We start from the raw sequence: 25,448 nt of genomic DNA on the forward strand, positions 1-25,448 counted from the left end.
ACACAGCTCCAAATGGCTCCAAATGCTTGACAGCTCCAAATGCATAACACAGCTCCAAATGGCTCCAAATGCTCCAAACGGCCTCCAAATGCTTGACAGCTCCAAATGTCTCCAGCAGCTCCAAATGCTCCAACAGCTCCAAAAAAAAGGCTCCAAAATGCTCCAACAGCCTCCAAATGCTTAACACAGCTCCAAATGGCTCCAAATGCTTGGCAGCTCCAAATGCTTCAAAAGGCTCCAAATGCTCCAAATGGCTCCAACAGCTCCAAAAGACTCCAAATGCTTCAAAAGGCTCCAATTGCTCCAAGAGCTCCATCTTCAATTGGTTTCAACTGATTCCAATACTTTTATCGAACTTGGCATGATTACTAACATGTCTTTATCAGTATACATTTTGACTGGCAGTGGTAACGTTTTTTACACCTTTAAGTTATAAGTTTTATTTAGAAATCAGATTTCGATAAATGATAGCTTCCATCTGGAAAGAAAATATATTAATTTATCTTCAAGTTTATACACATACATTTAATTTAATCCATTATTGTATGTAGCCAGCTTCCCTCAGTTCTTTGAGTATGAAGGATATTTCTTTAATGTTCGAATAGTTTCCTGCACAAAGCGATCCATGTAGTAGTCGTAGCCTGTTAACCAATATGTTAGGATCTTCCCATGAGGTATAATCAATCTCATCTGCTGCCTTCTTCATCCTTGCATGTTTATAATAAATATTATCTCTGGTGTCTATCGTTTTAACACCAACCACAAGGTCACTTTCGTCATCTTGCCAGTGATTATCACAAGCTTGATCAGGATAATTTATTTTATTACGTCGTTTCCATCGTTTTGGTCTCAAACCACCATCACAGTCTTCGCTCTTGCATGCTTTTGGTGCTTCAGTACAGTACTCAATCATGTCAGCCTCAGATGTGTCACCACAGTCTTCGATCACGCCAGCTTCTGATGTGTCACCACAGTCTTCAATCATGTCAGCACCACAAAGTTGATCAGGATAATTTATTTTATTACGTCGTTTCCATCGTTTTGGTCTCAGACTGCCATCACAGTCTTCGATCTTGCCTGCTTTAGGTGTTTCAGTACAGTACTCAATCATGTCAGCCTCAGATGTGTCACCACAATCTTCAATCATGCCAGCCTCAGATGATTCATCAAAGTCTTCGACCTTGTAAGCTTCAGGTGGTTCTCCATCTTTCACATTTTCATGGAGGCTGGCATGATTGAAGATTGTGGTGACACATCTGAGGCTGACATGATTGAGTACTGTACTGAAACACCTAAAGCAGGCAAGATCGAAGACTGTGATGGCAGTCTGAGACCAAAACGATGGAAACGACGTAATAAAATAAATTATCCTGATCAACTTTGTGGTGCTGACATGATTGAAGACTGTGGTGACACATCAGAAGCTGGCGTGATCGAAGACTGTGGTGACACATCTGAGGCTGACATGATTGAGTACTGTACTGAAGCACCAAAAGCATGCAAGAGCGAAGACTGTGATGGTGGTTTGAGACCAAAACGATGGAAACGACGTAATAAAATAAATTATCCTGATCAAGCTTGTGATAATCACTGGCAAGATGACGAAAGTGACCTTGTGGTTGGTGTTAAAACGATAGACACCAGAGATAATATTTATTATAAACATGCAAGGATGAAGAAGGCAGCAGATGAGATTGATTATACCTCATGGGAAGATCCTAACATATTGGTTAACAGGCTACGACTACTACATGGATCGCTTTGTGCAGGAAACTATTCGAACATTAAAGAAATATCCTTCATACTCAAAGAACTGAGGGAAGCTGGCTACATACAATAATGGATTAAATTAAATGTATGTGTATAAACTTGAAGATAAATTAATATATTTTCTTTCCAGATGGAAGCTATCATTTATCGAAATCTGATTTCTAAATAAAACTTATAACTTAAAGGTGTAAAAAACGTTACCACTGCCAGTCAAAATGTATACTGATAAAGACATGTTAGTAATCATGCCAAGTTCGATAAAAGTATTGGAATCAGTTGAAACCAATTGAAGATGGAGCTCTTGGAGCAATTGGAGCCTTTTGAAGCATTTGGAGTCTTTTGGAGCTGTTGGAGCCATTTGGAGCATTTGGAGCCTTTTGAAGCATTTGGAGCTGCCAAGCATTTGGAGCCATTTGGAGCTGTGTTAAGCATTTGGAGGCTGTTGGAGCATTTTGGAGCCTTTTTTTTGGAGCTGTTGGAGCATTTGGAGCTGCTGGAGATATTTGGAGCTGTCAAGCATTTGGAGGCCGTTTGGAGCATTTGGAGCCATTTAGAGCTGTGTTAAGCATTTGGAGGCTGTTGGAGCATTTGGAGCTGACAAGCATTTGGAGCATTTGGAGCTGCTGGAGACATTTGGAGCTGTCAAGCATTTGGAGGCCGTTTGGAGCATTTGGAGCCATTTAGAGCTGTGTTAAGCATTTGGAGGCTGTTGGAGCCATTTGGAGCATTTGGAGCTGCTGGAAACATTTGGAGCTGTCAAGCATTTGGAGGCTTTTGGAGCTGTTGGAGCCATTTGGAGGCCGTTTGGAGCATTTGGAGCATTTGGAGCCTTTTGAAGCATTTGGAGCTGTCAAGCATTTGGAGCATTTGGAGCTGCTGGAAACATTTGGTGCTGTCAAGCATTTGGAGGCCGTTTGGAGCATTTGGAGCCATTTGGAACTGTGTTAAGCATTTGGAGGCTGTTGGAGCTTTTGGAGCCATTTGGAGGCCGTTTGGAGCATTTGGAGCCATTTGGAGCTAAGAAGTAGTCGTTGCACGTTTATGCAAAGCTAAATGTTTATAAGTTTGCTGGCTTTCGCAAGTGATTCTGTAGTAGGATAGAAATTGTGTAATAAATATTATGTTTGTAAACGACTTTGTGGTGTTTTATTTCTCGAACCTTACGCTTTTCTGGTATTTAAATTAAATTTATTTTAGCTTCGTCCAGGATCGTTCCAAGGACCTTAGACGACCTAATTAATCAGTATATTGTTTGCAAATTTATTTAATGAATTTTTAACTTTTTCCTGAATTTTTAGTTTAATTATTACGAATTTTCAATATGGTGGTCTTGATGGCTTATAGGATGATGGTAGTAGAGGTTTTAAAGTCTCTTTAAGAATGTTGAACGTGGCTTATTGAAGTTATTATTTTTTCATAAAATTAAATGTTTTGCATCATTCAGGGATCGAACCAAGGACTGGAGCGGATCGAATCGATATGTAAGTTAATGAGTGATTTTTTTGATGAATTTTGGATTTTTTCCCGCTTTTCTAGCTACATTATTACGTGATTTCAAGATGGCGGTCGAATTTCAAGATGGCGGGGGGCACCTCCGTAATAAATGATTACTGCACTGTAGCGGGTTAGAATAAAATAATCCAGATGGAAATGTACTCTATAATACAAGTACACACACAAGATGGCGTACTCCGGCAGGTGGTATCCTCTGGTAGCATGTACTGAACATAAAATGTCGGATCCATGATGGTCGACAAGGACAAAGTCAAATTTCAGGGACAAAGTCATATTTCAAGGTCAAGGTCAAGGTCAAATTTCAAGGTCAAGGTCAAATTTCAAGGTCAAGGTCAAATTTCAAGGTAAAGGTCAAGGTCAAATTTCAAGGTCAAGGTCAAATTTCAAGGCCAAGGTCAAATTTCAAGGTCAAGGTCAAATTTCAAGGTCAAGGTCAAATTTCAAGGTCAAGGTCAAAGTTCAAGGTCAAGGTCAAATTTCAAGGTCAAGGTCAAAGTTCAAAGTCAAGGTCAAATTTCAAGGTCAAGGTCAAAGTTCAAGGTCAAGGTCAAATTTCAAGGTCAATGTTCAATGTCAACAGTTGAGGACACAAGTTTAGTGACCAGATAATTATACTACATGGTATCGGCACACTCTAGCTGACGAAAACAAGATGGTGGTCTCCAGCGGATAAAGACAAGATGGCGGACATGATGTCATACCAGTTGATGATATATACCTTGGTACTGGTGGTGGTAGATCAGTCTAGGTAGCTTCATGGAGGAAGGATCTGATGTTTGCACTCACCGGGAATCGAACCAAGGACGGGAATCGATATAATCAATCAGAATTCGAATAAGTTAATTTTTTGATGAATTTTGGAATTTTTTTCATTAAAATCAGATAATAATTACGGATTTTCAAGATGGCGACCGTAACGAAAATTGCAACGGTGACGTCATCATCCAATATGGCGGAAAACACATCACCACCGGAATTTTCGAGAACACACAATGACGTCATCCAAAATGGCGGATCCAAGATGACGGATCCAAAATGGCCGCCGTGATCTACTTGTCCCGTTACTTTATGTCCCGTTACGCTGTGTCCCGTTACGCCGGCTGCATGCACGAAAAAGTGTCACGTTACGCTTATCCAAGATGGCCGCCGTGACGTCAGAGATGGACGAGACGTCAGAGATGTGGATCGGCTCTCGGCTCCACAGCCAGAAGCCAGATCTCGGAACCCCATTTATATACTACTTTCAGCACATCATCAAGTCCACACAAACATGAAAGGAGCAGATGTTCAAATGTGGAAAAAAAAAAAAAGAACACTGTTTCAGTGCGACAAGTGTAAAAAACAATTTGGGCAACATGATAACTTGGAAAGGCATGTTATAACCAGCAGTAGGTCTCTAACATTTTCCCGGAAGACATACTAGTGCAAAAAAATATGATAAAAATTTTTCATTTTGTAATAATCTGAGTAGTCACCAAAATATGTGCATAGGAATACAAACAAGTACTAGTTTGCTTCCATAACATCAGGCATTACCATATATTGCTTTGCCTGAGTCGATCGTCCAAAAAAGAACAGTAGTTAGTTGATTAAACTTGAATGATCAGTTTTGTTTAAATAGATTATTTTGGCAAGATTTGTAGAAGGAAGTCAACAAAATGTTTTAATAAGAGATATTATGCATTGGAGAATAAGTACGAATTTAGTGATCTGGACTTTCCCACAACATTAAATTATATAAATCTTTTTGAGAATAATAACCCTGAAATTATACTTAATGTGCGTGCTCTAAATTAGTTAAATAAGTTGTGTCCGATTATGGTAACTAAACAAGAAAGAAAAGACATTTTCGATTTTTTCTTGTGACAAATAAAAGCAGTGCTGCACATTACTGTTACCTTAAAAAAAATTTCCCACTTTGTGAAAACTCAGGATACAAAACATCAGCATAAGATTTGTGTGTGTAAGATGTGCTTTAAGTATTTCGTTGATCAACCTCGAAAATCGGGGCTAACGGCTCTACAGTTTCTATACCTGCACACAATGAAATGTGGAAATTAATTTTAAACAGAATTTTTTTATGTAATATAATTATTAAATAAATTGTTAGTGATTTTTTGGTAGCAGTGTATAATTTAGGTACTATAATTTTAGTTTAAATATTTTTGGTTTTTTGTTTTATAAACTTGTAACTTTTATGGAGTTTTTATAATTTTATTGCATTGACTAATGTTTGAAAAAAGTACAGGAATCTATCGATTTAATCAGTAATTAAATAAGTGATTTATTCGATGATTTTTGGAATGTTTCCCCGAATATCCACATTAATTATTACAAATTTTGTAGATGGCGGTCAAAATGTCACTATCGGCTAGCTTTACGTTGGTATTACAGGAATTAAGCTTCTTTTTGGAATTTTCACCATAATTATTGAAATTAATATTTTGTACGTAAAGTATGTTTTAACATTCAAGTATCGAATAATGGATGGATTGCTGATTGTTTCATGAATTTTGAATTTTTCCCCAAATTTCTAGCTTAAAAATTATGGATTTTCAAAATGCCAGTCAATATGGAGGACATCCTGGAAATAAATTATTACTGCAATGTAGAGGATAAAAAAATATTGACAGCATCCTCTAGCATATGAAAACAAGATGGTGGCCTCCAGGAGATGAAACAAGATGGCGAACTCTAGCATACAAAAACAAAATAGTGGATATGACTACATATTAGTTGGCATTAGTGGTGGCAGATTAGTCTGCCGGTGGGTGGCTTCCGTGGAGGATGGATTGGTCGCAATTTTTTATTTTTGCACTCAGTTTGTTCGAACCGAGGTCACTATTTATTAGTGTTTTTTCAAATATTATTTTATTGAAATTTGCTTAGTTAGTTTTTTTTATAATTACAAACATTTTCCCTATACTTTCTGTTAAAAAGTATGAATTTTTAAAATGGTGGGTATAACGGAAATTTCTTTAGTGATGTCACAATTATTAATAATTGAAATTTCTATAAAACAAAATGGGGGTATTGAAAATGGTGGAAAGCTACACAAAACAAAATGGTGAAATTAAGAATTTCGGAAAGTTCTAGAAAACCAAAAGGGGTATAAAATTCAAATGGTGTATCCAAGGTGGCCGCCGCTGTCAATGTCAAAGTCAAAGGTCAAGGCAAAGTCATTCAATATGGCCGCCGTGACATCAGAATTCGGGCCTTCCTTAAACCTGTTCGTCACGTACAGGTAACACATCCCTTCCAGCATATTCCCTCTAGCGGTCCAAATGTACCACTTTTATCCATGCCCTCTTTCCTCTCTGGATCCGGTGTACCACATCATTTAGCCACTTCAAGACTTCATACATGCCTTCCCATGATGCTTGAAGCTTAGGGCACCTTCCTTGCCTTCGTTGCGGGTTTTACAACCACACCAAATCGCCCTTCTGAAATCTAGTTGAGTTATACCTTCAGGTCGTACCTCATCTTCATTCGATTCGTCACTAATCGAACATTCCTTCAAGACTCCTAATGTGCAAGCACCATTTGCTCCTCTAAACGATTTTCTTAATCAGTGGTGTTGGTCGGCTCCTTACAGTTATAACCGAACATGACATCACAGGGCAGCCTCAACTCCTGTCCGAATACAATGCCAGCAAGGGTCTGCCCAGTGGAGTTTGGATGGAAAATCTATATGACATTATGAACAACTGGATGTTTTGATCTCAATTACGTTGATGCTCAGCTGCAACTTTGGCAAGGTGTTTCTCGAGAGTACTGTTGAACCTCTCCACCATGCCATCGGATTGAGAATGTAGGAGTGTAGACCTGGTTTTATTTATTCCCAGTAAGCGACAAACCTCCAGAAATATTGTCGACTCTAAATTTAGACCTTGGTCGGAGTGGATCTCCATTGGGATCCCAAATCTGCAAATTAAGCTGTTGTCTATTGCATCCGAAACGGAAGAGTTTTCTTGATTAGAAAGTGCTTGAACCTCTAGCCACATGCTTAAGTTATTAATTGCTTCCAGAATATACTGGTTACTCTCTTTAGTCTTGGGAAATGGTCCAGCGATGGCGATTGCTGTCCTCTCGAAGGAGACCCCTACATTGTATGCCCTCATTTTCCCACGGCTCCGGTGTTGTGGTCCCTTTTAAGCCGAGCATGCTTCGCATTGTCTACACCAAGCCTCCGCATCCTGGCGACACCTCAACCAGTAGTAGCATTGACGGGTCTTGGCTAGAGTATTGTTCACCCCTAGATGACGACCAGAGATATTGTCATGGATTTCCTTCAACACCTCTGCCACTAGACTCTTTGCAGGAGTAGTTGCATGGTAACTACTTTTCCATTTGAACTCTCCCATGCCCTCATTAGTAAGCCATTCACAATTCTCAAGTAATCCAATTGTGCGCAGTAAGCTCCAGAACCACTCACTAACCAGCTTATAGAATGTGCCAGGTCAGGATCTTGCCACTGCACTGCCTTCAAGCTGGCACTATCCCATCTTTCTTCCCAATTTGTTATTGTTGTTCGCCGAATATCTTCGGTCCCCACATTTTTCTTTGCCCTGTTGCCATGGTTACAGTCTACCTTGCAAGGTCTTCGGGAGAAGGCATCGGCATTCATTGCTGTGAGTTCGGTTTTTCTGTGTTCTATCCGACAGTCATATTGTTGTATCTGTTCAATCCACCTTGGTAGTTGTCTCTTTGGATTCTTTAACCGGAGTTGCCACTTAATTTCGGTGTGGTCAGTGCGTAAATTACATTTTTTCCCATTTAAATATTTGTGGAAATGTTGCCAAGACTTCACTACAATTAATAGTTCTCGTATATTGACGCAGTAGTTCTGTTCAGCCAAAACTCTGCTGCAGTATGCTATTACTAGTTTATTTCCATTTTGAACATTGGACAGGTCAGCACCCAAACCATTTCCGCTTGCATCTGTGTCGAGTATATACTCTCCATGTAGATGGGGGTAGACAAGTATGGTTCTAGTACAAAGGGATTTCTTAAGCTTTTGAAGTGCAGTCTCACATGCTGAAGTCCATATAAATTTTCGCCTGTCCTCGGTCAGCTGCTGTAGTGGTTTTGCGATTGTCGGGAACCCAGGCACAAACTGTCCATAGTAAGTACAGAGTGTCAGGAAACCTCTTACTTAAAGATTATTCTTAGGTTGAGGCCACTCCATAACAAATGGATCTCAGAATCTGTTCGCACTCCATCCTGTGATACGATATGCCCTAGGAATGATACCTCCTGCTGGAACAAGAAGCACTTCTTAGAACTTAAATTGAACATGATGAAGCCTGTCGATTAATCCTGGAGATTTTGCAAATATTCCTTCACTCTATTCCATACAACAAAAATATGTTCGTGATATACTAGGCATGTTTTCAGAGTCAAGCCGTTCACAAGTTCCATCAATATCTTTAAAGTTCAATAACCCGAATGGTATCACAGTGATTTGGAACAGACAACTACCTGTCGTGAAAGTAGTCTTCTCCTTATCCACTGGGTGTAGCTCAACATGACAGTAACCATTCATCAGGTCTAACGTAGAGAACCAACTATCGGTATGTGTTATTTATTAATATAAATTCAAATATTATTATAAATATAATTAATACTAAATATATTTAAATTAATTATGTTAAATATTTATTATTGGTTATTTAAACTTTACAAAATAAAAAATAAATAGAAAAAGATATTTAATAAAAAATTTGTGATAAAAATTAAAATCGAACGTCAAATAAAAATATTTTTTTATATTTATAAATAAATTGAATATATATTAAATATTTATAAAAAAAATTAAAAAAAAATTACTGAAAACTTTTTGATAAAAATAAAAAGTGAATATTTAAATAAGAAAATTGTAAATATTTAAAAAATGAATTAACATATATTAAATTTTTAAATTTATTATTAAATTTGATTATTTTCTTTTAAAACATTAAATAATAAATAATAAATATCTAAAATTAATAATTGTATAATATTTAGTAAAATTATGTCATATATATTTATTATTCTCTAAATTTTATTAATTTAATTTTTCTAATTTAAACTGACTTTATTGATTGTGTTGACTATCTTTTTCTGGGAGCGCGTCGTTTGGCCTAAAATATTTGGCCTAAAACTGTTTCAGAACATTCACTTGACCTAAACTTTTTTTACCTAAAGTCATTAGGCCTAAAATTATTTGGCCTAAAGACGTTTGGCCTAAACATATTTGGCCTAAAACCATTTGGCATAAATGTTTTTGGCCTAAAGTTATTTGACTTAAAATAGTTTTACCTAAATTCATTTGGCATGAAGTTATTTGGCCTAAAGTTATTTGACCTAAAATTGTTTGACATAGTCAATTGGCCTAAAATAATTTGCACACAGAATTGCAGATTACAAGATTATTATAGCTGCAAATTGCAAATTTGCTCACTAAAATAAAACTTGTTTTGCGTTTCTAAAAAAAAATATATAAGTGATAGCATATTGGTAGAGACGATAGAAAATAGCATTTATGAATCAGACTCATTGAATTATGTTTTGAATTAAAGAATATATGTAAACTACTATAATTTATTATACTAAACAATAAATTAAACAAAAAGCAATTTAATTAACAAACTGAAATATGTGTGGGGCCTACTAGGGGTTGGAGGGAGGCCAGAACCTGGCTAGGACTGGGGTTTACGTGATTGGAGCAGTTAGGTAAGCAAGGTAAATGGTTTCAGGTACACAGACATTTTATTCAAATTCAATATTAATTCAAAATTAATATTACGTTAACATTTCTGATAATGTTAAGTTTAAACAATGCAAGGTTGAATACATAAAGTGAGAACAATTCCTGACAAAGCGAATTAGTTGACAATTATAATTTTAATGGGTAAGCCGGCTACACAGTAAGCGATCCAATCAACGATCGTCAAAAAGAGACAATGCGCAGTTAACTCGAAACTCATAATTTTCACGAATGAAGTTATATTACAAAAATGAATTTACAAAACTAATGCAAAGTGCAGGTACAAGAAAGAAGAAGTTACATTATTCTTAAAAAAAACTTTCACAGACAAATACGTGCGACGACGTCTCAGGGGGAGACAGTTACAAACAGAAAAACGGAAGCGAAGATAAAGTTAAATTTAAAGCAATAATCCAAACAATTTTTGATGGTGGCGGCCGAAAAGGAATTTAGACAGAACAAATTCAAGAATAAATGATTCTACATTAGGGTGAGGGCCACCGCCTCACTGACGACTCAAACCAACTTACATTTCTCCCCTGAGGTCGCGCACGCACGAAGTTTAACTAGAAGCTCTCGGACTACATGCTAGTAAAATAACAACAGATCAGCTACTGCTGACAACCAAGCCTGACAAAGTCAACCAGTAGAAGATGGCCCTCAACATGGTTGCAGCTGAATTTATAAGCTCGCGCCGCAAGCGCGCATGCGCATATTGAAAGGGTGGGGGAACGAGTACAAATAGAACAAACACTAGGGGAAGGGGGGGGGAAAGGAGGGAGAATGATGAGGGGAGCAGAGTGCCGGACGCCCGCGATGACGCTCGCAGTTCGAAAGTAGCGGACCTAACCGTACAACTCCCCTGCCCTTAAACCACGGTACCCGCCGCCTTCTCCTTCAATGTCATTGTCACTGTTCAATTTTTAGGACAAACACACAATTATTATCAACTGTCAGTACAAAATTAATACGCCGTATATAATGGCCAAGGATTCTTGAAGGATTAAAAAGGTCAAATACAAAGACCTAAGGGAGCATCTTCAGCGCTGAAGACTTTTCTTGATCTTGAGGGACGTCCCAGGAAAGTTCATTTTTGGTTAGTATTTGTAGCAACGAGCTCTTAAGCTCGTACGTCGACAGACAGATGCAATTCTGGACGTAACCGCTGCAGGCGTCCCCACAACAGCTGACGCCGATGGCGCCTGGCAGGGTCGACTCTTCACCTTGCACCCCTGTCGAGCGGGTTGCATGCTCACAGGGAACGAGGGCTTCCAGGTGCCATTGCGTGCATCGTGCAGGCTCGCATGCGGCATGCATCACAGCTCCAGACTGGCGGGACGAAGTCTTACGCCAGCACGCCGGCACACCAGCACGGCAGAGCAGCCGGCCGCTCGCTCACCGAGGGACAGCTTCCATCAACGCGGCGACTCAAGTAGGCGCCTCAGGGCGAGCCAGGAAAGAGTCTCACCGCAGCATGCTGATGCGAAACTCCGAATGACGGAGTCACATGGACGCATCCACGGACTCAGACAGCGAAAGAGGCGGGTGGCCTCGTAGACGCAGCGAATAGCGGGCGGGCACCAGTAACCATGACGGAGCGGGCAGGCGGAGGAGCCTCAGGTCCGTAGCTGCGCAGATCCTCTTGAGAGCACGGCATCCGCGATGAGGAAGGAGGGGGGAGGAACGATAACCTAACCAAACTGAAAAAAAAGAACACAAAACCAGACGCGCACGCCAAAATAACTGCAAACCCTCTACTTATGTATTAAACTTTTTTATCTGCCAGACATGGGCCTTTCTAAATTTTTTAGAACCAGATGTACTGTGCATAAACACAGTATTCTCACTCAGAAACCTATTTATTACAAAAGGCCCCACTTAAGGGGGGATTAGTTAAAATTAATCTTTTCAGCTAAATTAGGTAGCACAATATTCTTTACTAGGACCAGCTGTCCAACAGAAAATCCATGAGGCCTCCGGGAAGAGTTATATAAACTAGCCACTGCTTGACGAGCCTTCGTGAGATTGCAAGCCACACTATCCAGCACGGCCTCCAGTGACTCGTCATTCGAGGCAGCCTCCAGGGGCGGCAGTCCCCACAGGTTAAGGAGGGGGTGGGTAAGCTCCCTACCTAGAAACGGAATTGAAGGAAGGAATCGAGTAGCGGAATGCACAGCTGAATTAAGCCCTACGTTGATAAAATCAAGATCGCTGTCCCATAGCGACTGATCATCCCTGTAGAAAGCAGTAAGAATGCTCTTAAGCACTTTATTGACTCGCTCGGGTTGGTTTCCCTGGGGACAGTAAGGACTACTGTAGATAGACTTAATGGCCCATTGAAAACACATGTCTTTGAACAGTACAGAGCGGAAGTAACGTGCGTTATCACACGTGATCATGGCCGGAGCACCAAAAAATGTCCATACCTTATCTCGTAAGGCTTTAACAATACTGTTTGCTTTCATGTTATTTAAGGGGATTGGCAACACAAATTTCGAAAAATGTCCAGAATAACCAAAATACAATTGTTACCTTTTTTAGAATGTGTTAGGGGACCACAAATGTCAATGTGAAGCACATGCCAGGGGGCAACAGGAGCATAAGCACAATACAAGCCGACTTTGGCACACTGCGGCGGTTTCGAGACTTGACAATCTCGACAAGTTCGCACGTGTTTTTGTACATCAGCTCACAATTCAGGCCAAGCTAAATGTGCACTAATTCGACGGAACGTTTTGTCGATGCCCAAATGTGCACCCAATAAGGAATCGTGAAAATACTTCAGAACCATAGGGCGTAGGGATGCAGGAACAACAGCCTTTCTTTGTCTACCAGTTGTCCCGGTATAGTAAACAACACCCTGTTCCTCAACATATGGCACGGCTTTACCGGCACTCAAATCCTTCCTGATTTGAACACACAAAGGATCCTCCTGTTGACACTGGCGAATACTAAGAAATGATTCCGGAAATATTTTGCAAACAGCTGCACAAATCGGCTGTGTTTCATCCGCGGACGAAACACGAGTCGTAAATTAATCGTGCGCAAACATTCGCGAAAGCGCATCTGCCACAACGTTGTCACTACCCTTAATATGATGCAGCTTGAATTTGAAGTGGGATAGTCTTAACACCCAGCGCCCTAGTTTACCGAGCTGATTCGAATGGTTAAACAGACAACTGAGCGCTTGATTGTCAGTAAAAATATCGAACTCGTGACAATCGAGATATGACGCGAATTTCTCGACGCCAAACAGACATGCTAAGGCTTCCTTTTCATAGGTACCCAGACGTCGTTCCTCGTCAGTAAGTGTTCTACTGGCATAGGCAATAGGGCGCAAACTATCGTTTTTAATATGCCCCAATACAGCACCTACCGCGATGCTTGATGCATCTACCTGGAGGGCGAACCTGCGTTGAAAATCAGGTAGAACCAAGACAGGGGGAGAAGAGATTAAGGCCTTAAGACTGTCAAAGGCCTTCCGTTGAGCGTCGCCCCACTCAAAAACAACATTCTTCTTACGTAAGTTATTAAGCGGACCACATACTGCGGCGTAATCGGGGATGAAACGAGAATAAAATCCCGTCATGCCGAGAAATCGCTGAACTCCTCTGACATTCCTAGGAGGAGGAAAGTTTACGATGGGGTAAACTTTATCGGGATCCATTATGAGTTTGCCTTGCGAAATAATGTAACCTAGAAATTTTACGTACCTACTCTTTTCCCAGATGAATTTTGTCGGGATTAACTGTCAAGTTAGCGGCCTGAGACGATCAAACAGCTGACACAAATGTTGCTTGTGCTGTTCCAGGTTATCACTGTAGACGATAATATCGTCAATGCAATTGAAGACTGATTTAAATTTTAAGTCGCTTAGAATGTGATCTAGCACTCGGCTCATAGCCTGGCTACCAAAAGACACACCCACAGGCACACGATTAAATTGAAATATCCCCCACGGTGTAGAAAATGCAGTATATTTACGACAATCAGGATGCAACAAACATTGGTGGAAACTAGCATTTAAATCAATGACGGAAAATATTGCGGCTTTCCCTAGATGTTGAATGGCGCTCTCTACGGTCGGCAACTCGTAGCTGTCCTCCTTAATTTTGTCATTCAGTTCCTTGTAATTGTGTACCAACCGGAATTCCCCCGCTTCCTTTTTAGGGGCTAAAAAGGAAGGCGAACAGAAATCGTAAACAGACGGAGCAATAACTCCTGCTTCTAGGAGTCGATCGATAATGTTTTTCAACTTTTGCGATTTGGGAGTAGAAATTTTATGTCCTTAAGATCTAACAGGAGTCGTGTCCTTTAAAAAAATTTATAGGGCATGACGTCACACCTGCCTATCCGGTTGGTAATTACGTCAGAATACCTGTTCATGACGTCAGCAATGACCGTGTCCCTACTAATGACGTCAGACTTGTCGGCGCACGACATGACGATAGGAGCGGAGTCATGATGAATAAGTTTAATTTTACGTGTAGGATGAAAACCAAAAACCAGTTCCTGGTTAGCGACGTCTAACAAACATCGCGTCTTTCCCAGAAAATCTAAACCTAGAATGAGCGGGTGGCATAACCCGGGAACAGCATTAAAGTGCCAGTTCCAAGAGAAACCCGCGATCTTAATGTGCATTTCAACTTCTACGTCTGACGTAACAATTACGCCGTTGGCGACACAAATTTTCACGTCAGAGCCGGTACAAACACGGCTTAACAAATACGGATGTTTAATGCAACATGCATCGAACAATTCGGAACTAATCAAGGAACGAGTAGCACCGGAATCAATTAAGGCCGGAATATTATTTCCAAACAGACGGACGTGTACAAAATTATTGTACGAGTAATGAGCGGCTTTCCTCAAGCGACGACCGTGGCGACCACTCGCACGCCCGGCAAGACCCGTTTCCCGGACATTGATTTCTGTAATGCCCATTGCGCTTACAACGAAAGCATGTTCGCTGCTCACGGCTCACAGCGGGCTGCGTGCACTCAGACACCGCGTGGCCGTAAATACAGCAGTTGGCACACCTGGGACGGTTTGAGGACGGGCCGGGCGCATTAGCCGACTCAAAACGTCTGCCGGCGGCAACACTCGCCCCGACAGAGGGATCACTTACACCAGCCGCACACTCAACGGGCCGCGATGCGCGCACCGCGCGAGCGGGTACGGCGTTGACTTGAGACGTAAACTGAACATTAGGAGAATTGAATTTAGAATTATAATTAGAATTATAAAGAGGAACAAAACTACCTGGAGAGGCCTTGGAGTGAAAATCCTCGTGATATTTTTTGACAGCTAGCAATCTATTTTCCACTTCTGCGCTCCACTTACGGAGAGTACTCAGATTGGAGGGAGGGCTAAGCATGGCGCTATGCTGTAACACTAGCGGAGACACGTTGCTAACAATAGTTTGCGTTAATTCCGCCTCAGGGAGGTAAAACTCCAGTACCTCAGCATAGGCCGCAACAGAATTAATGAATTGCAACAAGGGCTCCTCAGGCCTCTGAAACCTGAATATAAGTTCACGTTTACACGTTTCTATCACACGAGGCGGACAGGCAAACTGTAGCACAGACGTCTTGAACTGTGCGAAGGTCTGATTCTGATTCATGACGTCAGTGAGCAGTGGCAAAAATGCCGGCCCACACAGGCTCAGGAGAGCTTTCAAAAACTCCGCTTCACTGACTAACTTTAAACCAGCTAAACGTGCCGCGGAACTCAGAAAATCAAGAACCGCACGCGGTTTACAACTATCAAGACGTGGGAGAAGATTTAAATTAGAAAAAAAAAAATCTTTTCATTAAATCTGGAATTATTCTGAACTGGATTAGCGGGGGTGGGGACTTGCCGAGACGGTACCTCGTCTGACGACTCCCAGGTGCCGCGCACGTGCCTGACCAGCAATCCACGAAGGGTCGCCACATTTGCGTCCTCCTCGAAAGGAACGGCTTCCTCCGTCAAAACCTGGATGAGGTCGTCTCTCCGCAAACGGTAAATCCACCCGGTTGCCGGAGTCCCCATGGTTCATGAAAAAAAGAACAGAAACACGTAAGTACACACAGTCCTGCAGCAGAGTTGCGCAGTTGAAATAGGTGTGGAGCCTACTAGGGGTTGGAGGGAGGCCAGAACCTGGCTAGGACTGGAGTTTACGTGATTGGAGCAGTTAGGTAAGCAAAGGTAAATGGTTTCAGGTACACAGACATTTTATTCAAATTCAATATTAATTCAAAATTAATATTACGTTAACATTTCTGATAATGATAAGTTTAAACAATGCAAGGTTGAATACATAAAGTGAGAACAATTCCTGACAAAGCGAGTTAGTTGACAATTATAATTTTAATGGGTAAGCCGGCTACACAGTAAGCCATCCAATCAACGATAGTCAAAAATAGACAGTGCGCAGTTAACACGAAACTCATAATTTTCACGAATGAAGTTATATTACAAAAATGAATTTACAAAAGTAATGCAAAGTGCAGGTACAAGAAAGAAAGAAGTTACATTATTCTTAAAAAAAAACTTTCACAGACAAATACGTGCGACGACGTCTCAGGGGGAGACAGTTACAAACAGAAAAACGGAAGCGAAGATAAAGTTAAATTTAAAGCAATAATCCAAACAATTTTTGATGGTGGCGGCCGAAAAGGAATTTAGACAAAACAAATTCAAGAATAAATGATTCTACATTAGGGTGAGGGCCACCGCCTCACTGACGACTCAAACCAACTTACATTTCTCCCCTGAGGTCGCGCACGCACGAAGTTTAACTAGAAGCTCTCGGACTACATGCTAGTAAAATAACAACAGATCAGCTACTGCTGACAACCAAGCCTGACAAAGTCAACCAGTATAAGATGGCCCTCAACATGGTTGGAGCTGAATTTATAAGTTCGCGCCGCAAGCGCGCATGCGCATATTGAAAGGGTGGGGGAACGAGTACAAATAGAACAAACACTAGGAGGGGGGGGGAAAGGAGGGAGAAGGATGAGGGGAGCAGAGTGCCGGAGGCCCGCGATGACGCTCGCAGTTCGAAAGTAGCGGACCTAACCGCTACAAAACAGTTGAGTCATTTTTTGGAAAGCCACTTTATTGCATAAATTCTTTGTTATTTAGAAGTACTATCCTACACTGTGTTTATATAGATTAATATTGTTTTGGTTACATTAAAACACAAATTAATGTGAAATTACTAGTCCGTGAATAAAATACATTCTCAATAAATCTAAAAGAAATTATTTTCGAGATGGTTTGGGTTATATGATAGCTCGTAATGTTTGCAGTTAATTATTGTATTATCATTTAGATGAGACGTTTATTATGCTTATCTGTTGTCTTTTATTCTTCCAATTATCGCTTTTACAGTGTGTGCACAACAGAACATTTGGATTACCGACATAAAGTAACAAGATATATTTTCTGTTCCCTATAGTTGATAATGGCAACATGCATTTTAACAACCGCTATTGATGAAACCTATGTGTCGCTTAGAAATTAGCGCGAGTTTGTTCTCCATGTCACAACTGGTTCCCATTTACGTGTAAAATAATTTGTCGAGTTAAGCAAATAGTGCATGCACTCACTATGACGAAATATTGAAATACAATAAAAAATACTGGATGATAAAAGTTTTTTTTTTACAAGTTGTTGCATCTCACTTGGAAAAAAGTTGGCTACAATTACTGACTTTGTATTGGAAAATGTTTTTGATATCTACAAAAATTTTTGGAGGAAGTAATTTTTGTGTGGCAATCAAATTTTTCTGCTTTAAATCCTGATTGGAGCATTTTATAGCTAATTAGCAGAACCCAGTAGATATGGTTCTGCCAATGTAAGATATAAGTTGATGTGCTGCTGCGCCATCTAGTTCATACGCTACTAAACTTGACAGGATCACCCGCTGGACCGAACCCGAGATCGCACATGGTAGACCAAAGATAGTTTCCGTGTTGTTTATTCATGTTATGTTTACAGTTGATGTTATGTATTCAGTTAGGTACTGAATACTGATACTGATACTGATAGTTCTTTATTAGGGAAATTTACCTATCACCTAAGTAAAATATAGTTAAACAAGTCTTACTCATGTTATTTATAAATTTATTCTGATTCACTCAAATCGAACCACTCAATTGTGATAAGGACAGTTTGACAAGACACTGTCATAAGACATGTGGTGCACATTATTGGACTTTTCCAGGGACGGGGTATTTATTAAACGAATTAACCAGGAAATAAAATAATCATTTACTAATTTCGCTTATTAAAATAACCACAAGAGAAATAATATGTAAATAACAAGCAAACAAAAAACTTGCGTACAGTAAAGTTCATCAGTGTTTAACCCGCTAAACTTATTTTAAGTTTTCTAGCCATGTTGAATGTTCGAAGAGTGAGATTGATAGAGATAGAGAGAGATAAATGTGCAAGCACTTCCTTTTGCCAGAAATAAAGTTACTTTCTACCAAATGACCAAAAATTGTTAGGCCTAAAGTCATTTGACCTAAAATAATTTTCGGAAACTTATTTGACCTAAAATTATTTGGCCTAAAGACATATGGCTTAAACTTATTTGGCCTAAAGCCATTTGACATAAATTTATTTGGCCTAAAGTCATTTGACCTAAAATTATTTCGCCTAAAGTCGTTTGGTATAAAGATATTTGACCTAAAGTCATTTGACTTAATATTGTTTGGCATAAAGTCACATGGCCTTAAAAATATTTAGCCTAATTTAAGGCCAAATTATTTTAGGCCTACTGGTGTGTACCCCTTTTTTCAGCACATTAATTTTTTATTGTAATTAAATATTTGCATTGAATTAAATACTATTTTAATGATGCCAAAGAAGTATAACATCTCACGCGCGTTCATAAGTACATACACATTTCTTTTATATCTCCAGGTATAATTTTCGCATGGATTGGTTTTTCAGGACCCTTTCGTCCTCGAAGTATTCGTGCGTCTACTTTATTGTGATGCAGTGCTGAACGCCTCATTCAAGTTTCCAGACGGTATAGTGGATTGCAACGTCGACCAATCTAACCGATGTTTGGATGTAATCATGGACATCCTCCAAAGACAGTATTTTATAGTTGAGATATCCTTCAATGTCAGTGCCTGAGTGCTATACATTTTTAATAATGTGGCAGTGCTGGACTGATCAGCCAAACTGCCTGATGTTATAGTTGATGGTAGCATCAACCACCTGGGTACATTCAACTAGTGTCCATGGATGACCTCCTGTGTTCAATATTTTCTAGTGGAGATATCCTTTAACGGCACAGCCCGAGTGTTGTCCATGTGTTACTGTGTTGCAGTGCTTGACGCCTCAGTCAAGCTACCGGATGGTATAGTGTATGGCAGCATTTACCACCTCGGTTACTTCGACCAGTGTCTGGATGTATCCGTGGATGAACTCTAGGGGCAGTATTATGCAGTGGAGATATCCTTCAATGCCACTGCCGGAGTTATGTTTATGTGTTGCTGTGTTGCAGTGCTTGACGCCTCAGTAAAGCTAACTGATGGTATAGTGGATGGCAGCGTCATCCACCTGGGTCACTTCGACCAGTGTCTGGATGTATCCGTGGATGAACTCTAGGGGCAGTATTATGCAGTGGAGATATCCTTCAATGCCACTGCCCGAGTGCTGTTTATGTGTTGCTGTGTTGCAGTGCTGGACGCCTCAGTCAAGCTACCTGATGGTATAGTGGAGGGCAGCGTTTCCCACTTGGGTCACTTCGACCAGTGTCGGGATGTATCCGTGGATGAACTCTAGGGGCAGTATTATGCAGTGGAGAAATCCTACAATGCCAATGCCCGAGTGCTGTTTACTTGTTGCTGTGTTGCAGTGCTGGACGCCTCAGTCAAGCTACCAGATGGTATAGTGGATGGCAGCGTAAACCACCTGGGTCACTTCGACCAGTGCTTGGATGTATCCGTGGACGACCTCCAAGGGCAATATTGTCTGGTGGAGATATCATTCCAGCCTGTCTCCTACATCCCGACACAGACGGTGGATCCATATACTCTGCAGTTCGATTCGCGGATACATGTTTGGGAAAAGTTAAAGGTACTACAACTCCATTAAACTGTTCAATACATTGAGGACAAGCCATTTTTGCCAGCAAACTCTTTACTCAAATTAAATACATAATTTTACTTTAAGTTTTAAATTCACGCGTTTAAATTTTTAGTTATTTTTACAACTAAGAATTGTGTTGCACTTTCGAATTATAACTATCATAGACAAAAATCGAGAGTTTAAAGTGCATGTTAAAACTCGAATATTTCGTTTTTAAACACCATAAAATAAAGGAAATATATTTTATTAACGGGGAAGTTTTTTCAGCCAATTTATTAAATATAGTGCTTTTTGGTATTTTACTGATAACTGTCTCAAGTACTGAAAAAACATCGGGTAGGACCAGGCAATAACAAAACGCTGGCTGATGTATGATTGCAGAAGTCTAAGGATCGCTCCAAGTTCACCCGTAGCACGCTCCGGCTGGGCCTGTGTATGCCCTCCTCTTGCACCCCCCAGCAGCTGCAGATGACCTTGTCACACGAGCTACAGCTGCTGGGGCAAAGGGAAGGGCTTATCTTCAAGAGTCAGGTGTCTCCCCAGCTGTGCGCTACTCACCAGGAGCCCATGCCCTGGTCAACTGGAGAGATTGTCTTCAGGTAACTACCGCTTCCTTAGGCATGTCCACAAGTTGTTTGAATAGTAGCTGTTCATAGTCTCAAAGTTTTGTGTGACTTCACAACAATTTATAAGCAACTATCAATTAAAAAGCAATATCTTATTATATATTTTATCTGTTGAATAGTTAGTTACACACAAATGACCTATTTGTTTGCAGTTTTTTAGTGGGACTACTCATCCTCCTGGTAGTGATCAGCTCATGTTATTCATGCTTAGATTTCAACCGCTCTTACATTTCAGGTATGTGATTTAAAAATTTATAATAATTTGTTAAAAAATTATAAATAATATGCTTCAAAAAAGGGTATTTAATCTTCTTGCTAAAGATATGAAAACCTTTGCAGCACATTACTTATAAAGTAGAAAATTTTACAATATATTTTACTAATAAACATATAAAATATAAAATATTATTTGAAAATATTCATGGTTCTTTTGTAACAATAAGTAATATGTGAAATCTAAAACCTTTTCATTAAATTAATAGCTGTCTGGAACAAATTTTGCTTACGAAAATTGAAACTTTTTCCCTTCCTGCATGCTCGTGATTGGTCGTCATATAAATTTTATCCTTTTACTATGTAACACAAATTGATTATTGGTGCGTCCAAGTATTTGCCTCACCCAAACAGCTGCCACTAATATTTAATTTACAACAGGCCTTTTTGAATAATATACTAAAAGAGAAATACTTCGTAGATAAAATTTTCTTGGGTGATAGGAACATAATGATTATAATAGGTATTAAATAATAGTTTGGAGATTGAATTTTACAATTCTTAAAATATTTCCCTTTAATTTTTGGTTGAATATTTTTTTTATGAAGAAAAGTTATCTTACATTCGCCATTTGTAATGTTTGCAAATTAAGCTAATGACGTTGTTTTGTTTTCCTATTAGCTGCCGAGCAGGTTATTCTGTGTTTCTCCATTCAGCGCAGTATGAAAGGCCTAATGAGTGTTTCCAAACAACACCCTGGACTTAACTGCATGGATGTCTACAAATTTGTGTTGATATTGTGTGTCATATTCGGTCACAGGATACTGATAATAAGTGATTCTCTACCTATATCGGATGCTAACCAACACGAAAATGTAAGTTGAATTTTTTTTAGTAAATTATCGTTTAAGTTGGTTGCTCATAATAAAAGGAAAAAACTTATTAAAAAAAGTGTGTAATGGTTGTCGAAACATTTCTTTTTAAATTGTAATCCATACTAATATTATAAAGCTTAAGTGTTTGTTTGTTTGTTTGTTTGTTTGAACGCGCCAATCTCAGGAACCACTGGTCCGATTTAAAAAATTCTTTCAGTGTTGGATAGCACCTTTTTCGAGGAAGGCTTTAGGCTATATTATATTTTCACTAACATAAGGGATCCTTACTAAAAGTCCAACTTAGAATCAAATGCGTTGGATGGGATTATATACAACATGAAGTACACATACGAAGTGTGTGTTGACAATATCGCAGGCGCTAGAAGTTTATTTCCTATTGCCTATTTACATTGTTGCCACGCACTAGATGCCCTATCATTCTTAATTTTCCCATACAAATAAAAAACACCCGTGTGATATTAACAACGAAGCTATCAGTACACTCATAAAGGTTCAATAGGTATTTAAATACTTTTTATCACTTTAAATCACAAACCTAAACTATTGTTTTTTTTTTCCCTCTGTGTGTTTGATTTGTTTTTTATTGCCCTTTTTTTCAAGTATATATATTTAACAGACTTCAAACTTCACAGTAATGTTCCTTATGTTACGCAGGATGACATTTTCCGAAAATTAAATCCCATGGGTGGTTAAAACCAGGCAACAGTGGGTACTTTGTCTGCATGAGAACAGAATTTTGCATTGTTCATGCCTTCTGCGTCTCCATGGCAATGGGCATCGCGCGGCAGTGGCGTACCCACAAGGAGGGGCATGTATAATGAGCGGCGCAAGAGTGATCTGCCTGTAGACTGCCGTAGCGAAGTACGGGTACATCAGTTGTACGTTGCGTGCAGGAGTCGGGAAACCATCGGTACTATTCATTTTCTCTCCGGTACATTATACAGCATTGTAATACATTTTCACTGAATTTTTTTTATTTACCATTACTGTAAATGGGAGATGTGGCTTAATTTTTTTTCATTAGTATATCCGTTCGAAGCCGGGTCGGGTAGCTAGTAAATAATGAAGATTTGCAATTTTTGCCCAAACAAAGTAAAGTTTTGTTAAAAAAAAAAAAACATTAGTTTTTAAATAATATGTATTATAACAAGAAGTTAGTTTTCTAAATATTTCACATTATATTTTTGTTCTTCATATAATTATATAGTATGAAATATAATACGATAGTAATATTAAATATCTGCAGTATTATGGCTAAAAAATTACGATAAAATTTTAATTAAATTTCCATGCCACAGGAAAACATTTTGAAATGCTGCACATTTTCAAAGTAACAAATCAAAGAATTAATTTCTCAATTTAATACTTAGGTAGAATTAAAATATTTATAATAATTGGTTATTATAGATGTAAATAATTGGTGATTGGTATTTAAATATCAAAACTAACAGGCTTTAACTAAACAGAAATATAAACAACATCATGGTGTGATTAGTATATTTTATGTTTCAGCTTTTTCGAAGTATGGGCAAGTCCATTATTGTTAATGGTGAACTTGTCGTTGATTTCTTCTTCGTTGCAAGTGGAACACTCATAGCGTATCACCTTTTAAGTCATTTAGAGAAACACAAATCTGCTAACCTTTTAATTGTGATAGTTGGTCGCATCTTCAGGTATAGTATTGTAGTAGTTTCTTATTATATATTAGCTAATAACCCATGGCTTTTCTGGCGCAATTTTAGAGCTTTACTAATATTTTAATATCGTAATAAAAGTATGTGATTATTAAAAATAAATTTTATAAAAGAAATAAACACAGTATGATTTCAGGTATACATAAGATTTAATTGATAACAAAAGTAGTTAAATTAAATTTTTTATAGTGCTAATATTTGGGTCTTATCTTTTTTTATAGATATAAAAAATCTGATTTCATCACTCCCATTTAAGTCTCTTCGATGATACATTTAAACTGAATAAAATCACACTAACCCTCATTTTCATTTAATATGGCAGTCAGGATAAGACAGTGTAAATCATACGCCTACTAACTTTCAATAAAAATTACGGCATCGTTGCGGACTTACATACTTAAATTTATTTTGGTTACTGCTTACCACAGAATAATTAAGAATTTTGCACATTATTACAATACTTACGTTTTTGAAATATTACAATAGTTATATTAAATTTAGAATACTGTTATAAAATTTTTAACTTACTTTATAATTTGATTTGTAGTTAGGCTTAGCATAAATTTAAAACAATTAACGAAATTTTAGTTTTGCCTCTTTTTATTTATAACTGTACAGTTAGTAAATGTGGCGATATCCGTTAACTAAATACAGCAAAAATGATCCCGTTTTTATTACAGTGAAGTAATAAAAAGATTTTAAATAACTTTACAGATATATTAAATTTTAATTTATCATGTCATATGTAAGACTACTCTTTTTATGGATTTAACAATATTATTATTATTTTCTTTAACGAAACTTTAGTATAAGGTATAATTTTGATTAAAACTAATATTTTGAATTAAGTTTAATTGGTTTAGTATAAATAAAAATGTTTAATACGAGGGAAGTTCCGAAAGTAAGTAATTTGTTTGACAGACCAGATGGTACACCAGGTGAAACAAACATTCGCCATAATAATCCACACCTGTTGCTGGTATTTGCGACGGAAGTAGCGTCAGCAGAGGAGGAATGACGCATGCGCAGAGAGCCGAAGAAGAGTGAGTAGCAGCAGACCTGCGTGCCCAAGGTTATTCAAGTACAAGTCACGAGGCATACAGGCGTGTACTGACAACGTGGTTGCCAATGTAAGTGCGGTAGGGATGGGCATGTGGGATTAGTGTGTCCATCATCCATAAACGCCTACAGACCGTGTATGGTGAAGAGGTTATGTCTCCTCAAATGTGTTGGTCACTGGTGTTATGTTCAGTGAAGGAAGGCAGAGTGTGGAGTAAGAAGCTAGAAGAAGGTGTTCCTCCACATCCACGAATGAAAACAACATTGCTAGATTACAGGACACGGTGTTAGCGGACAGGCGCATAACAGAGTCAGACGTCGCGTGCACACTGCATGTTGGTCGTGCTCAGGCCCATCACATGCTCCATTATGTGTGGGGTTAACGAAAAAGGCATGCAAGATGGGTGCCGAGAAACCTGACTCCGGATTACAGGAGTGCAATAATGGTAATCAGCCTCGATCACTTAATGTGGCACGCGTGAGAAGGAAATGAGTTCCTGTTGAGTATCATCACAGGAAACGAAACACGTGTGAACCAATTTACCCCAGTAACAAAGGCCCCCTCAAGAACCTGGAAGCATCCAAGTTCACCAGTGAGGAAAAAAATTCAATGTGTCACCCTCTGCAGGAAAGGTTATGGCCACAGTGTTCTGGGAAGGAAAGGTGTGATTCTCCTTGATTTCCTCTATCAAGTGACCATAAATGCGGCACGCTACTGGGAAAACATTAATAAACTCAGGCCCACCATTTGACGAAACAGACCAGGGCTATTGAGTGAAGGTGTTTTGTTCTTGGATGACAACGCAAAACCACTCACAGTAAGGCTCACACA

The 25,448-nt window shown here is 39.0% G+C and overlaps 1 protein-coding gene across 2 annotated transcripts in view; it reads left to right on the forward strand.

The window, feature by feature from the left end:
- LOC134539803 (nose resistant to fluoxetine protein 6-like) overlaps window positions 1-25,448 on the forward strand; it is a 194,394-nt gene that overhangs the window by 114,240 nt on the left and 54,706 nt on the right. For both annotated transcript variants that reach the window (XM_063382075.1, XM_063382074.1), the window contains exons 2-6: window positions 19,896-20,116; window positions 20,510-20,727; window positions 20,907-20,989; window positions 21,649-21,842; window positions 23,376-23,536. In XM_063382075.1, coding sequence (XP_063238145.1) covers window positions 19,896-20,116; window positions 20,510-20,727; window positions 20,907-20,989; window positions 21,649-21,842; window positions 23,376-23,536 — 877 coding nt within the window. The remainder of the gene's footprint in view (window positions 1-19,895; window positions 20,117-20,509; window positions 20,728-20,906; window positions 20,990-21,648; window positions 21,843-23,375; window positions 23,537-25,448) is intronic.

This window comes from Bacillus rossius, chromosome 16 (genome assembly GCF_032445375.1).
Source record: "Bacillus rossius redtenbacheri isolate Brsri chromosome 16, Brsri_v3, whole genome shotgun sequence".
Taxonomy (NCBI): domain Eukaryota; kingdom Metazoa; phylum Arthropoda; class Insecta; order Phasmatodea; family Bacillidae; genus Bacillus; species Bacillus rossius.